The 13,691-nt window shown below is 42.0% G+C and overlaps 1 protein-coding gene across 14 annotated transcripts in view; it reads left to right on the top strand.

Moving 5' to 3' along the window:
- The window catches only part of COBL (cordon-bleu WH2 repeat protein), a 99,730-nt gene that overhangs the window by 50,606 nt on the left and 35,433 nt on the right, over positions 1-13,691 (top strand). For 13 of the 14 annotated variants that reach the window (XM_081166085.1, XM_081166079.1, XM_081166088.1 and 10 more), the window contains 2 exons: positions 10,193-10,313; positions 13,198-13,368. In XM_081166085.1, coding sequence (XP_081022211.1) covers positions 10,193-10,313; positions 13,198-13,368 — 292 coding nt within the window. The remainder of the gene's footprint in view (positions 1-10,192; positions 10,314-13,197; positions 13,369-13,691) is intronic. The other variant, XM_081166084.1, reaches the window with a different exon arrangement.

Raw genomic sequence — 13,691 nt, forward strand, 5'->3', positions numbered from 1 at the left:
GATGGCCACTACCTCCCCTCCCTTCCAGCCTAATACTCCAATGCCTAACCACCAAACCTTACAAAGTTGTGATGATTTGCTTCGAGGTAGGCTAAAAACCAAATGGCTGGTGCCAGTTTGCCAAGTGGAAAAAAGTCCTACCAGACTCCTTCGACAGACGACCAACCGAGGTCCATAGCAAGGTCAAAGGATAAGAGCCTAATCTTAGGGCGGGAGGGAGCGAGGGATAACTGCGTGAGCAGGAACCAGAAAAAGGGGCAAGTTTCTGTCCGTGGGCTGCCTAAATAGAGCATGCCACACCCCCTGCCACTCAGATTGGTCAGCCTGGGAGCGTGACACGGAGGGGACTCCCTATGACACGGGGGCTAGCCACACCCCCACGCATGGGGCAAGCTCATCTCCAGCCTGCAACTCCATTTCCCTGGGAAGGGCAATGGCTTTCCAGACCACCACAGTAGAGTCAATATCACACAATGAAGCGAGTCGCACAATATATTTGGTTTCCCAGTACATATACAAGTTATGTTTACACTATAGTCTTTTAAGTGTGCAGTAGCATTATAATACAATGGACATACCATAAATTTTAAAATAAGAACCTGACCATTAGGTCCAGTCGTGACCGACTCTGGGGTTGCAGCGCTCATCTCGCTTTATTGGCTGAAGGAACCGGTGTACAGCTTCCAGGTCATGTGACCAGCATGACTAAGCCGCTTCTGGTGAACCAGAGCAGCGCACGGAAACGCCGTTTACCTTCCCGCCAGAGCGGTACCTATTTATCTACTTGCACTTTGATGTGCTTTCGAACTGCTAGGTTGGCAGGAGCTGGGACCAAGCAACGGGAGCTCACCCCGTCACGGGGATTCGAACCACCGACCTTCTGATCGGCAAGTCCTAGGTTCTGTGGTTTAACCCACAGCGCCACCTGTGTCCCTTAATTTTAAAATACATTATGGTTAAAATATGCTAACAATAATTTGAGCCTTCAGTGAGTCGTAATATCTTCATAAGGAGCAGCAGGAGCTCCTTCAGTCCTTCAGTTTGTAAAAAGACACAATATCTGCAAAGTGCAGTAAAGCCAAGGTTTGCATGGATGTTTGGGAAAACATCTGCTGCTCCAGGGCCGTATTTCCTCATGGGCAAAGCCAATGGCAAGCAGTGGGTTGGGCAACAGATGTGAAACTTACATTTATACAACAGGCTATAGAAAGAGGAAAAACACTTTTAAATGCGAGAAAAATTAGGAGGGATACATAGAGGAAGGGAAGGGAAGAAGGAAGGAAGGAACTCTGGTGGCATGGAAAAATAGAGCAGTTTCAGGAAGCAGAGGGGCTGCATACAATGAGATTGGGAGCCATGTGGTCGCTGGGCCATAGGTTGTCCACCTGTGCTGTAAAGATCTGATTTTTCTTAAAACATAAAATAAAAGTGTAATGCTTTGGCATTAATATAGTCCCATTGAACTTATTTGGAAGTGAGTTTTTCCTTTCTTTCTCTTCTCTCTTCTTCTATTAATTAGAGAGGATAGGATTCTAGGAGCCACTGTGCTAAGGCTGTCTTTTTTAGATTAAATAAAGAAACACATTCTGTTTCCTTGACAAAACCAGAAGAGTCCCAACTGGCAGAGGGAGCATCTTCTATATGAATTCATATACATTCAGTAAATTTCAGCTGTCACTTGTGACCTGTCTTTCCTTTGTGACAATGAATTTGTTTCTATTATGCGTGAGTGTCTTTTATACATGGATAAACATGAGTTTTCTTTACAAAATAGAAAGCTGAGGCTAGATGGCTCCTGTGGTCCCTTCCAACTCTACAATTCTTTGATTCTATGATTTATATTCATTTATTTGATTTGATTTATCGATGTGATTTATATTATTTATCGGCAGTTCTTCAAGCATGAGTCTCAGGGCAGCTTATAGTAAAACAACTCACACACAAGCAGGTCTAGGCTACAGATATGAACAAGCTTCAATCCTGTTTGTGTTCTGATTGTCAACCAAGCAAAAGTGAGATGGTAGTTTTGTGAGGAGGATAGCTAGGGATCGCTAACAAAGCTGTCTCAGCATAATAATAATAATAATAATAATAATAATAATAATAATAATAATTTATTATTTATACCCCGCCCATCTGGCTGGGCCTCCCCAGCCACTCTGGGCGGCTTCCATAAAAACCGAAAATACAGTAAAATATCACACATTAAAAACTTCCCTGAACAGGGCTGTCTTACAAAAGCTATACTTCTCAGTTTTTGTTGTACAAAGTCATATTACACCTGCCCTTCAAGGGCTGCGCTGCTTATGGACTTGTTTCCAGGCACAGCTCAAAGTAGTTGTGATGACCTTTAAAGCCTTAATTGCCTTAGGTTCAAGCTACTGTATTGTTATGTTATTATTTATTTATTATTATTAGTAGTAGTAGTAGTAGTACCCCAACCATCTGACTGGGTCGCCCCATCCACTCTGGGCGGCTTCTAACATAAAAAACATAATAAAACATTACACATTAAAAAGTTTCCCTATACAGCGCTCCCTTCAGATGTCTTCTAAAGGTTATATAGTTACTCATCTCCTTGACATCTGATAGGAGAGCATTCCACAGGGTGGGCACCACCACCAAGAAGGCCCTCTGCTTGGTTCTCTGTAGCCTCGCGATTGAGGGAACTGCCAGAAGGCCCTCAGTGCTGGTTCTCAGTGTCCAGGCTAAATGATGGTGGTGGAGACGCTCCAGGTATACAAGGCCAATGCTGTTTAGGGCTTTAAATTTTGGCACCAGCACTTCGGGACCACCTCTTTCTATAGCGCTCTGCCTATATTGTAAGATCTGGCAGGAGGGCTCTTCTCCATATTCCAGCTATGGTGGAGACTAGAGAAAGGGCCTTCTATGTGGCAGTACCTAAACTGTGAAATTCTTTGGCCCAAGAGAATTGGTCAGTCTCCCTTCTTTTATGGTGTTTCACCATATGGCAAAAATCTGATGCTGCTTTGGCACCTGAAACTTATCTGTGTTTTTACCATTTTATAGTAAAAATAAATAAATAATATTGTGGTTGGTTTTATTTGTTAGCTGCCCTGAGTAGAACATAGGCTGGAATTTTGTATATAAATGAATAAAAGCAAATGAATTACAGTTAGGAGTAGTTTCAAATGGTTTAGAGTACAGTGTTACTCTGCAACAAATTCCTCAGTGAACCTCTCCTCAATGGCCTCACTGGGCCCTCCGTTATGTATATTAGCAAGTAAGAACTAAGTCCCATTTTGCAACTGACTGCAAGATGTCAGTTCAAATTATTATTTGTACAGCACCATCAATGTTGCTTCTTCAATGGAAACTGACTTAGGCTTCCTATCCTGAAGGAGCTTAAAATAACTGGGAGCTAGACTGGAAAACTTTGCAGAAGCAAATGTGCATCCTGAGCCATCGCTTGCTCCAAATGGGAGAAACTGATTCACAGCATCCTGCCTCAAAAAGGAGAAAAAACCCTATTCTTACTCACAGGAGAGTATTAGATGCACGAGAGATGCCATTCAACGTGGAGGGAACAAAGGAAATGTGTTACGCGAGAAAGGTTAAGATGATATGTCACACAAGACCTTGCAATCAAAGGAAACCTCCCTTCCTATCTGAAGGAAGACAAAAACAAACGCAAGTCTCCTGATCGTGTTTTCTGATTTAGGTGTCAAGGAGATAACTAATCTTAACCCGCCCATCCTTTTTGCTGACAAAATATTTCCACTGGAAAGTGTTCCCTACAATGAAGTGTTCACAACATTGATCCAAAATCAAAAGTTACAGCAGAACAAAAAAGCAAAATATGTAAAACCAAGGCTTACAACCATCAGTGTTCTCCTGCTAAGCATGTGATCATAACATTATAGAGTTGTAAAGGACCTCAAGGATCATCTAGTCCAGGCATAGGCAAACTCGGCCCTCCAGATGTGTTGAGACTACAATTTCGATCATCCCCGACCACTGGTCCTCTTAGCTAGGGATGATGGGAGTTGTAGTCCCAAAACATCTGGAGGGCCGAGTTTGCCTATGCCTGATCTAGTCCAACCCCATGAAATGCAGGAATCTCAACTAAAGCATCCATGGCAGATGTCCCTCCAACCTCTGCTTAAAAACCTCCAAGGAAGGAGAGACCACAACCTTCTGAGGAAGTCCATTCCACTGTCAAACAGCTCTTACTGTCAGAAAGTTCTTCCTGATGTTTAGTAGGAATCTCCCTTCTTGTAGCTTGAAGCCATTGGTTCAAGTCCTCCCCTCCAGAGCAGGAGAAAACAAGCTTGCTGCATCTTCCATGTGGCAGCCCTTAAGATATTTGAAGATGGCTATCATATCTCCTCTCTGTCTCCTGTCGACTGTGAAGTGATTTCTGAGTGTAAGCTCAGGATACGTTCTGGTTAAAACACCATTGAATTCTCTAGGATGGATGTCTTCTTTCTGTAGGTCTAATCAATAATAATACACATCCTTTCTGCCTATCCTGAGGCAGTTCATCATCGTTGCACCACCAGTGGCAATTTATACGGTTGCAAATATTAAATTAATATTTTCCAACTCATTCGAGCCCTTCCTCTGATAATTATTTATGCTGTTTTTTCTTCTTCAGCTTATCAAAGATGTTTCTTCCTCATGTGAGTAGGAGCAGGAGAGGGAATGGAGAGGTTCAGCTGTAAGAGGCCCAGAACCTATAAAAGGCTCTGAGCATTCACTCAGAAAATAAGCAAGCATCTAGCTTTTTTAGAATGAAAGCTGTGCAACAAAATGGGCAGACACCATTTGAAGCAAATGCTCTGTGAGGTATGAGCACTTTTCAGTGTTTTAGCCAATAAGTGAAGTCTTAGCTCTGATTGACAAGTGCCAGGACTTTTTTTCAGTGGGAACTCACCAGAACTCAGTTCTGGCACCTCTCGGTCACTAACAAGTTCACTGTGAGTTTCAGCACCTCTTTTTCTAGAAAAACAGCACCGATGAGTGCTAGGCATGAATTCCGAGTTATACACATATTGGAGAAGAACCCAGAACAGCACCAACATAACCCAGGAACTCTTTTCTCCATACAACAAAAATGGAGACGTCCTGGTTCATTTTGAAGCTGTGTTTGGCCTTCGTTGGTTTGCATGCGACTGTTTTTTCCTCTGAGATTTTTTTAGAAGGGATTTTAGTGTACCTGTACCGAGGCAATAGCATGTCCACTCAAAAGCAAAAGGCGGTAGCAAAGACAAAAGTTTGTCCTCTCTCAGATATATTTACTTTCATGCAGAAAAGGTTTAAGGCTTGGTCTTGTCTGTTGGCAAAAGGATCTAAGTCACAGCCTTGAATTCACTATGCATATAAGAAAACCTTTTTAGTTTCCCCTGCCCCCTAATGCCAGAAATGTATTATGAATTTTACAATAGTACAGTTTCTTATGGTAGTTACCGTAGTTTATGGAGCAGCTGTCAGGTGTTTTATCAAACCTCTCTTTGGTACCTCTCTTGGGAATAAGACCATAAAGTACCATCTGGCTGAGATCAAGATACAAGTGCTTGACCTCCACATACAGTCCCCGCCAAGCCCTTCATTCAGAGCTGACAAGATGATCAGAACCTGAACATACTGTTCTGTGCAGCTTTGTAATTTGGCAGCATAGAAATGTTCTGCAAATAAACCAAAGTCCACCAGGCTTGTCAGGCGTGTAGGCCATACTGAGATTTTAGAAGACCTGCACTTTTCTGAAAGCAGATAATATTGCATGAGAAGCAGAAGACACAAAAGTTTTTGAATCCCTTGTAAGGGTTTCCCAGACTGTTCCAGACAAGGTAATATAAACTGCCTTCTCAAGAACAAAGAAAGGATTTTGAAAAACTTAAGAGCTCTGTGGTGACTTTCAGAGGTTTCCTTCCATCAGTTGTCATCTGTAGGTTTGGAAAGAACTGAAGTAAATGGTCATTAGGAGAAGTTAAACCATTAAGAGATAACATCATGAACTTGCATCCAAAAAGTGCCTAAGTTGAAATGGAAGAATACGCATCAATTGTGAATGGCACGTATAGTTAAAAAGTGGGATTTTCACCAACAAAAGTGTTGGCAAGAACATACTTTTCTCCAAAATCCAACTTATAATGTACATGCACCATTCACAATTAATGAATGTTACCTGTGTGTTTTGCCATTTAAATCCAGGTGTGCTGTTTATACCAGAGTCCCAAAAACTGAACTGTGAATTGGCCTTCAAACTCCTAGACGGGCCAGCAAGCTTTTTCAGCAGTGGGCCGGTCCACTATCCCTCAGACCTTGTGGGGGGCCGGACTATATTTTGAAAAGAAAAAAAAATGAACAAATTCCTATGCCCCACAAATAACCCAGAGATGCGTTTTAAATAAAAGGACACATTCTATTCATGTAAAAACACGCTGATTCCCGGACCATGCGCGGGCCGGATTTAGAAGGCAATTGGGCCGCATCCGGCCCCCGGGCCTTAGATTGCCTACCCCGTCCTAGAATGTTTCCCAGTGTAATGCTGTGATGCTGACATACTGCTTTTCCCCTTAAGAAGACTAGCTGCCACTGAAGCAACGGGACTTTTGCAGAGGCTGGATGGGCATCAAACAGGGATGCTGCTGTTGAATCTTGCATTGTATTAAAGAAGCATGCTGCTAAACCTGTGCCTAATTTAAAAGTGCTTGCAAATTGACAGGGATGCATGAGTATCTAGGGTGTATCAGTATAGTAATACTCATTTATGAATGAAGTTTCATTAATTTACACACTCACGTCCTAGGAGAACTTAGCAAATAATGATGAATGAAATCTAACATAGGGGGTATGATCTGGTTGGGCAGCCCCCTGGCACAGCAGCCATTCCATGAGCAGGGACCCTGTTCTTGCAACCAAATCCAAAGGGTGTCTTACACGGGCAAAAGTGTTGTGGATCGTTTACCTGTTGTATTCAGGTTTTTTTTATTGTTGCATTTGTGTGATAATAATAGCTTGCAGAACAGTGCCAAATCTCCCACTTTTCATGCCAACATTACATTGGATCTCAGTGCACTGTTGAATCTATCAGTGCCAGGACTTGGTCTGAAGGCATAGGATGCAAAAGCTTTTCTGAAGCTGAGCAGTTCTTGGTCTAGTCGGTGCTTGGATAAGAGACTGTCTGGCTGCTACACTTGGTCTTAGCCAATGGAGGAATGGTTTGGAGTTGGCTGAGATGGCAAAATTCACATGTCATGGTTAACATTTACTAAAGATTGGAAACCTGTTATAGACTTCTTGTGTGGAAAAGAAAATGAAGTACAGTGGTACCTCGGGTTAAGTACTTGATTTGTTCTGGAGGTCCATTCTTAACCTGAAACTGTTCTTAACCTGAAGCACCACTTTAGCTAATGGGGCCTCCCGCTGCTGCCATGCCGCCGGAGCACGATTTCTGTTCTCATCCTGAAGCAAAGTTCTTAACCCGAGGTACTATTTCTGGGTTAGTGGAGTCTGTAACCTGAAGCGTATGTAACCCGAGGTACCACTGTAATGACATTTGGGTTTGAAGGCTGAAGATAATGTTGGTTTATAGAAAGTAGTCTTGCAGGGTGTTATGTTGGAGTGGATGAGTTGAATATTGTTTATATATAGCTGACAGGCAAAGAGTTTAAAGTTCTTTAGTTTCTTAACTTTATTTTTTTCCTTTTAATCCTTTCTCTATCTCTCAATCTCTACCTCTTTCTCTTTATTTTATTTTCTTCTTCTTCTTCTCTCTCTCTCTTCCTCTGGATCTGTGTTGGTTGTTTTTTTCCAGATTAACGCTTTAGTTTGGATAAAAAAGATACTGGATAATATCCTCTGTAGCTCTCTTTTAAAATTCTAATAAAATTAATTTTTTAAAAAAGATAAAAGTGCCTGGGAACTCACCTTTGGTTCCAAAAAGAAAGAGGCAGGATATGAATGAAATAAGTTAATTGAAAGTTATTTCCCTTCTTTACACAAAAGCATCAAACATTGTTGGAAATAAATTTTAATCCTGAATCCAAATTAAAGTCTAGTGGGTTTTGGAGGTTTTTGCATGAGTTTGTTCCTTGTTTTCTAAGTGATGGTGACAAAAAGGACTGTATTTAGGGAAATAGAGGAAGCCACATTATTTTCTTGCCAAAACAAACGTACGCAGACATGTGTAATCTACGCATTTCAGTGCATGTGAAAATATTTGGTGCTGCAAAGTAACTTCCTCGGGTGAAAAGAGAGAGGAAATCAAAACTACTTTAGTCATTGAACATAGGGAATTTGTTTATGAATATCATTTCCTGGCAGACACATTCAGCCCAGGACTAAGTGTTGCAGAGAGTGGGGGAGGGATGTGAACATTTGAAGTTGCCTGATGCTAGGCAGTAAATGTCTGCTCTGATGGATGGTGGCTCTCCAGCATGAATATGGCAAAAATACAAGCGCGCATTGCAAGAAATATTTCGAGAGCAAAGCACCATACCTGGGGGTTGTACAGGAAAATGTACAGAAAAGAGTAGAACAAATTGAGGAAGGCAAATCTCCTACCACCTACATAACGATATATATGATGCAGAACTAAGTTATATAGTGTACTTGTCATGTACTAAGTTGCATGTGTGAAATGGAACAAGACCACATTGTGCGTATTGAGTTAAGCTGTGATGGCCATATGAAAAAGAACTTCGTGACTTTGTGACCTTGATTAGATAAGTTAGACTTCTCAGTCTTTTAACTAGAGGTGCCACACAGAAGTATGCAGACTCTGTCATGCAATGTTGTTGTTGTTTAGTCATTTAGTCGTGCCCGACTCTTCGTGACCCCATGGACCAGAGCACGCCAGGCACTCCTGTCTTCCACTGCCTCCCGCAGTTTGGTCAAACTCATGCTGGTAGCTTCGAGAACACTGTCCAACCATCTCATCCTCTGCCGTCCCCTTCTCCTTGTGCCCTCAATCTTTCCCAACATCAGGGTCTTTTCCAGGGAGTCTTCTCTTCTCATGAGGTGGCCAAAGTATTGGAGCCTCAACTTCAGGATCTGTCCTTCCAGTGAGCACTCAGGGCTGATTTCCTTAAGAATGGATAGATTTGATCTTCTTGCAGTCCATGGGACTCTCAAGAGTCTCCTCCAGCATCATAATTCAAAAGCACTGTCATGCAATAGAGCATAGCATTTCTATATCCCTTTTGCAAATTACTCCACATACTTCATCTCGATGATCCTTGCACCAGCTGTGCAAGGTAAGCTAGAATTATCTCCAGACTCATGACCCCCAGACCTAAGGACTACATTCAAGTAGCCACACACACAAAACCCCTTTTGGTTGAACATGTTGCGTTTAAAGGCTTCCCATGTTCACTCAAGCTCCAGAATGCTGGGAAACTGCAGCTGTTAAGGGCAGACATCACCTTATCATGTCATGTAGAGAAATTGCTTTCTTGGAACGGAAAGGCTATTGGGATCGCAGCTCATGTACCCAGGAAAACAGTCAGAAATCCGCTCTGCAGCAAATACCTCCCCAAAGTTTCAAGAAATAGATTCCCAATTCACAAGGAGGTGAATGGTCTTGAGAAACTAGTACATATATATGACAAATATATCTAATAGCTAGGTGATTTAACTGTGCGCCTAAAAAACTAATGTGATGTGACAAATGTGTGTCTGCAGGCATGTCCATCATTGCAAGAATGACAGTGCACACCTCCAATGTGTACATTTGGTGGCAAATAGCTCTCTATTGCCCCAAATAGGCACCACTGGCACATTCCCAGCACTGCCCACCGGGCTACATAGACAACATGCAACATCCAAAACCTTTTCACCAGGCAGGCAACTCACCATGTGGTCTGCACCCCCTTCGCACACCCAGCTAACTATGTCCATAATGATTTAATCACCCATAACTAGGGTCCCTCAAGAAATCTCCCCAAGTCTTTATCATGGTCATTCTGCAAAGGTTAGGAGACAGCCAGCACTTGGAGTGTGAATTGTGATTGGGAAAAGAGTCTCTGCTATTCTATTTGCTGTAATACGTACCTTTTTTTTCCAAAACAGACAACATTTTTGAGAGATTTACAAGACCCCATTTTGTGGCCCATAACGCCATTTTGAAACATACACACATATTGAAAGTGTTGAAGATAATTATGGTTCTCCAAAAGCAATAGTTCAAATGCTTAGTACCGTTTTCCTCCCTTCACATCTTTGGCAGATTTCCCCAAGCGAATCGCAAAATGATTTACAGAAGAAAAAACGGCGTGCCCCTCCCCCGCCAACTCCTCCAATACAGAACAGGACAGAAGAAATGGAAGACAAGAGGAAAAGCACCGTTGGTAAGAACAATTTGTTATGATTGCGCCTGATGCATGTGCTTTATGCTTATCTGCAAGTTGTGTGATATATTGGTACTAATAGTAACATATTCCCACATGGACAAGAAACAGTGTAATCTGGAAAATTATTAACATAACAGAATGAAAGTCTGGAAATAAGAAATAATCTATATTTTATGAATTGGTTGAAGAACTCTGCTGAAGTAAATAGATAGAGTGTGTAACATATAGTGTATATTAAATAATTGGTTATATTTCAGTTTTCATTGTAATGTTGAATATTAAACAGCACTCTCCTGGTGCTTTAACATTCCTTTCTTAGGTACTCAGACAACATTCCTCCACCATTATCTAGCTACAGAGGTTACTTATGAAAAGTGGTGTATATTGAATATATACAAGTACAATAAAACCCAACTTAATGGTTGTTGTTTTATGAGTATATATTGGATATTATGGGCAAAATTGTCCCATGTCTAGAAATAATAAGTTGTAAATCAGTCCTGGGCAAAAAAAGGCATACTTCTCCAAATTCCGAATTAATTTGGTTCAGCTGAAAATTCTTCACAATCAGTTGGTATTATACTTAGTCGCATCCTTAGCAAGTTGCCATTTGATGGATTGCTAAAACCTACGAGAGAAATCATACACAGCAGCAGTAATCAACCAGTACATTAAATTAATCAAGTTACAGCTTCTGTGATGCATTTAAGATTCCATCTGATGGCCTCATGTTCCCTAAAGCAACCAGTACATGCATAAATGAACACTCTTAATTGCTTACATTATAAATGCCTCCCATTTTGGAAGAAACCATTTGGCTTTATGTCTATATTTATTTTCACTAAATTACCTCATATTTAGTGTTCCAATTTTTAAGTAGCAATAGAAATCCATTAGCTTGGGTATCACTGATGTGCTTGTTTATATATCTAGAAAGAATATTGTTATGAAGGACTATTTTAAGAACATTGTACATCTCTTTATTCTCTCTGGATGTTATAACCTTACTGTTCTCACAAGAGGTACCATCTTGAATAATATATTGAGGGAGCCCAGGTAAGCCCTGGCCTGCACAATCAATCACAGGATGCAGCACACACACACCATTTGAATGGCAATGCCCATCAACTTTGGGGGCCTCCGGCCCCCTCAGATATTTTATTTGGGGGGCAAACGGACCTTGGCCCCTAGGAGTTGACTCCTATGGGTTCCAACCATCCCCATTCAACCTCTGTACAGTAGTGCCTCGCAAGACGGAATTAATTCGTTCCGCAAGTTTTTTCTTCTTGCGAGTTTTTCGTCTTGCGAAGCACGGTTTCCCATAGGAATGCATTGAAAATCAATCAATGCGTTCCTATGGAGACCGTCCGGGGACAGAGGGGAAGCGCCGCGGGCCTTCCCCTCTGTCCCCGGACCTGTTTTAAAGCAAGGGAAGGGGCAGCGGGGAGAATCTGTCCCCGGACCTGTTTTAAAGCAAGGGAAGGGGCAGCGGGGAGAATCGCTTCTCCCCGTTGCCGCCCCTTGGTTCAAAAGGGGTCCGGGGAGACAGGGGAAGGCGCGCGCGCGCCTTTCCCTCTGTCCCCTCTTTTGAAGCAAGGGGCGGAGGGGAGAAGTTCGCTTCTCCCTGTTGCCGCCCCTTGGTTCAAAAGAGGTCCGGGGTGCGGGGGCAAGCTTCGTTTTGCGAAGCAAGCCCATAGGGAAATTCGTCTTGCGAAGCAACTCGAAAACGAAAAAACCTTTCGTCTTGCAAGTTTTGCGTCTCGCGAGGCGTTCGTCTTGCGGGGCACCACTGTATATTTACTGGTGACAATGAAAGTTTTGAATTATACCCTGATAATTGCATGCCACTTCACAGAACATGTTGGATGAAAGAGAATTAGTCATGTGGTTTAGTGACCAAAGTGTCAGGCTTAGCCTGAGGAGATCTTGATTCCAGTACCCCCTCTCAGCCATGGAGCTCACTGGTTGTTGGGCCTGTTGGTCTCAGCTAATTTGCAAGAAAAAGTATGTGGGGGATTTGCCACCCCACCACCCTTGGAGGAAGGTAGACGTCTAACAAAGAACATGTCCACAGCAGTACAAGTGATGACTTGTTGACTTATGCCCCACTTAGTGTGTGTTGGCAGAAATGTTTTACGTAAATTTAAACCACTACAGCAGGGATGGGGAACTTGTGACATTCCAGAAGTTTCTGGACTCAAGTTCTTATCAGCCTTAGTCAACGTGGTCAGGGTTATGAGAGTTGTAGTTCTGCAATGTCTGGAGAGAAATAAATCCCAGTGCCTCCATTATAACTTCTAAGAATGTATGCAGGCTTTAACAGCATTTATATGACTGGGTGTTTGGGTGATATCCAGTTAAATCGTAGAGTAGACCCATTAAAACAAATCAACTTTACATCAGGCATTTTTGAATGGATCTACTCTGAGTAGGAGAGGTGGATGAAAGAGAATAAAACATGATACAAGGGAAGAATGATGGGTCATCTGACCTTATCAGACAATGCAAGACCACAAATCGGGCTTGAAGTAAGGAAAAATATATTGTGGTTTTGTGAGCACATGCTTTGAAGTTTTTGTTTATCATAAAAAAAATACTCCAAAGCATGCCTACACCATACCATACTTGCAAATTGCACCATCCAGCAGGCTTTTTCACAATTATGAAAAACGGTGTTTGATTGATTTTCCTAGATGCTCACTACTTAAAACAGTCAATGTTTATTAGTCGACACCTATACACTTTGGCATGGCCAGCTTCCCAGACGGTGGATGGCAGCTTGGAAAAAGTGGTTTTCACACGCAGTCGGAGCAAAACTAAGCAATAGATATTTGACTTGATGATCAAAGTAACTAGTAAATTCCAATTGATTCCCCTGTAGGTAATGGACGGCATGTGCCACAAAAGCCTCCTAGAGGCAACCCACGTGGCCCACCCCAGTTAGTGATCCCCCCACCCCCACCATACCCTCCTCCTGACAGAGATACTATGGATCCAACCGTATTGTACAGTGAAGCCGATGTTACAGACCCACCCAAGCTGGTGCCTAAACGTACGTTTGAATAATTGCATATTTCATTTTCTTAACTTCTGTGGCGGGGGGTGGGGGGGTGGGGCTTTTTCCAGACTTTCCTCTGTTCTCTTTCCAGTCATACATGTGTTTTCCTCTCCACTCTGTCTCCTTTTTTTAAAAAAATGCACAATGCATTATATTAATTTGACTAAAATATTTTTTTCAAGAATGTCAACTCTTTACTGATAACAATCATGATCTTACTTCATGCGTTTGGATACTAAAGTGAGATTCATTATTTGTTTTTTGTTTCTTTTTTTTATAAAGTTTTTATTTATTTATTTAGGGTTTCTCATTGTTTC

Source organism: Podarcis bocagei (assembly GCF_964188305.1).
Source record: "Podarcis bocagei genome assembly, chromosome: 13".
Classification (NCBI taxonomy): domain Eukaryota; kingdom Metazoa; phylum Chordata; class Lepidosauria; order Squamata; family Lacertidae; genus Podarcis; species Podarcis bocagei.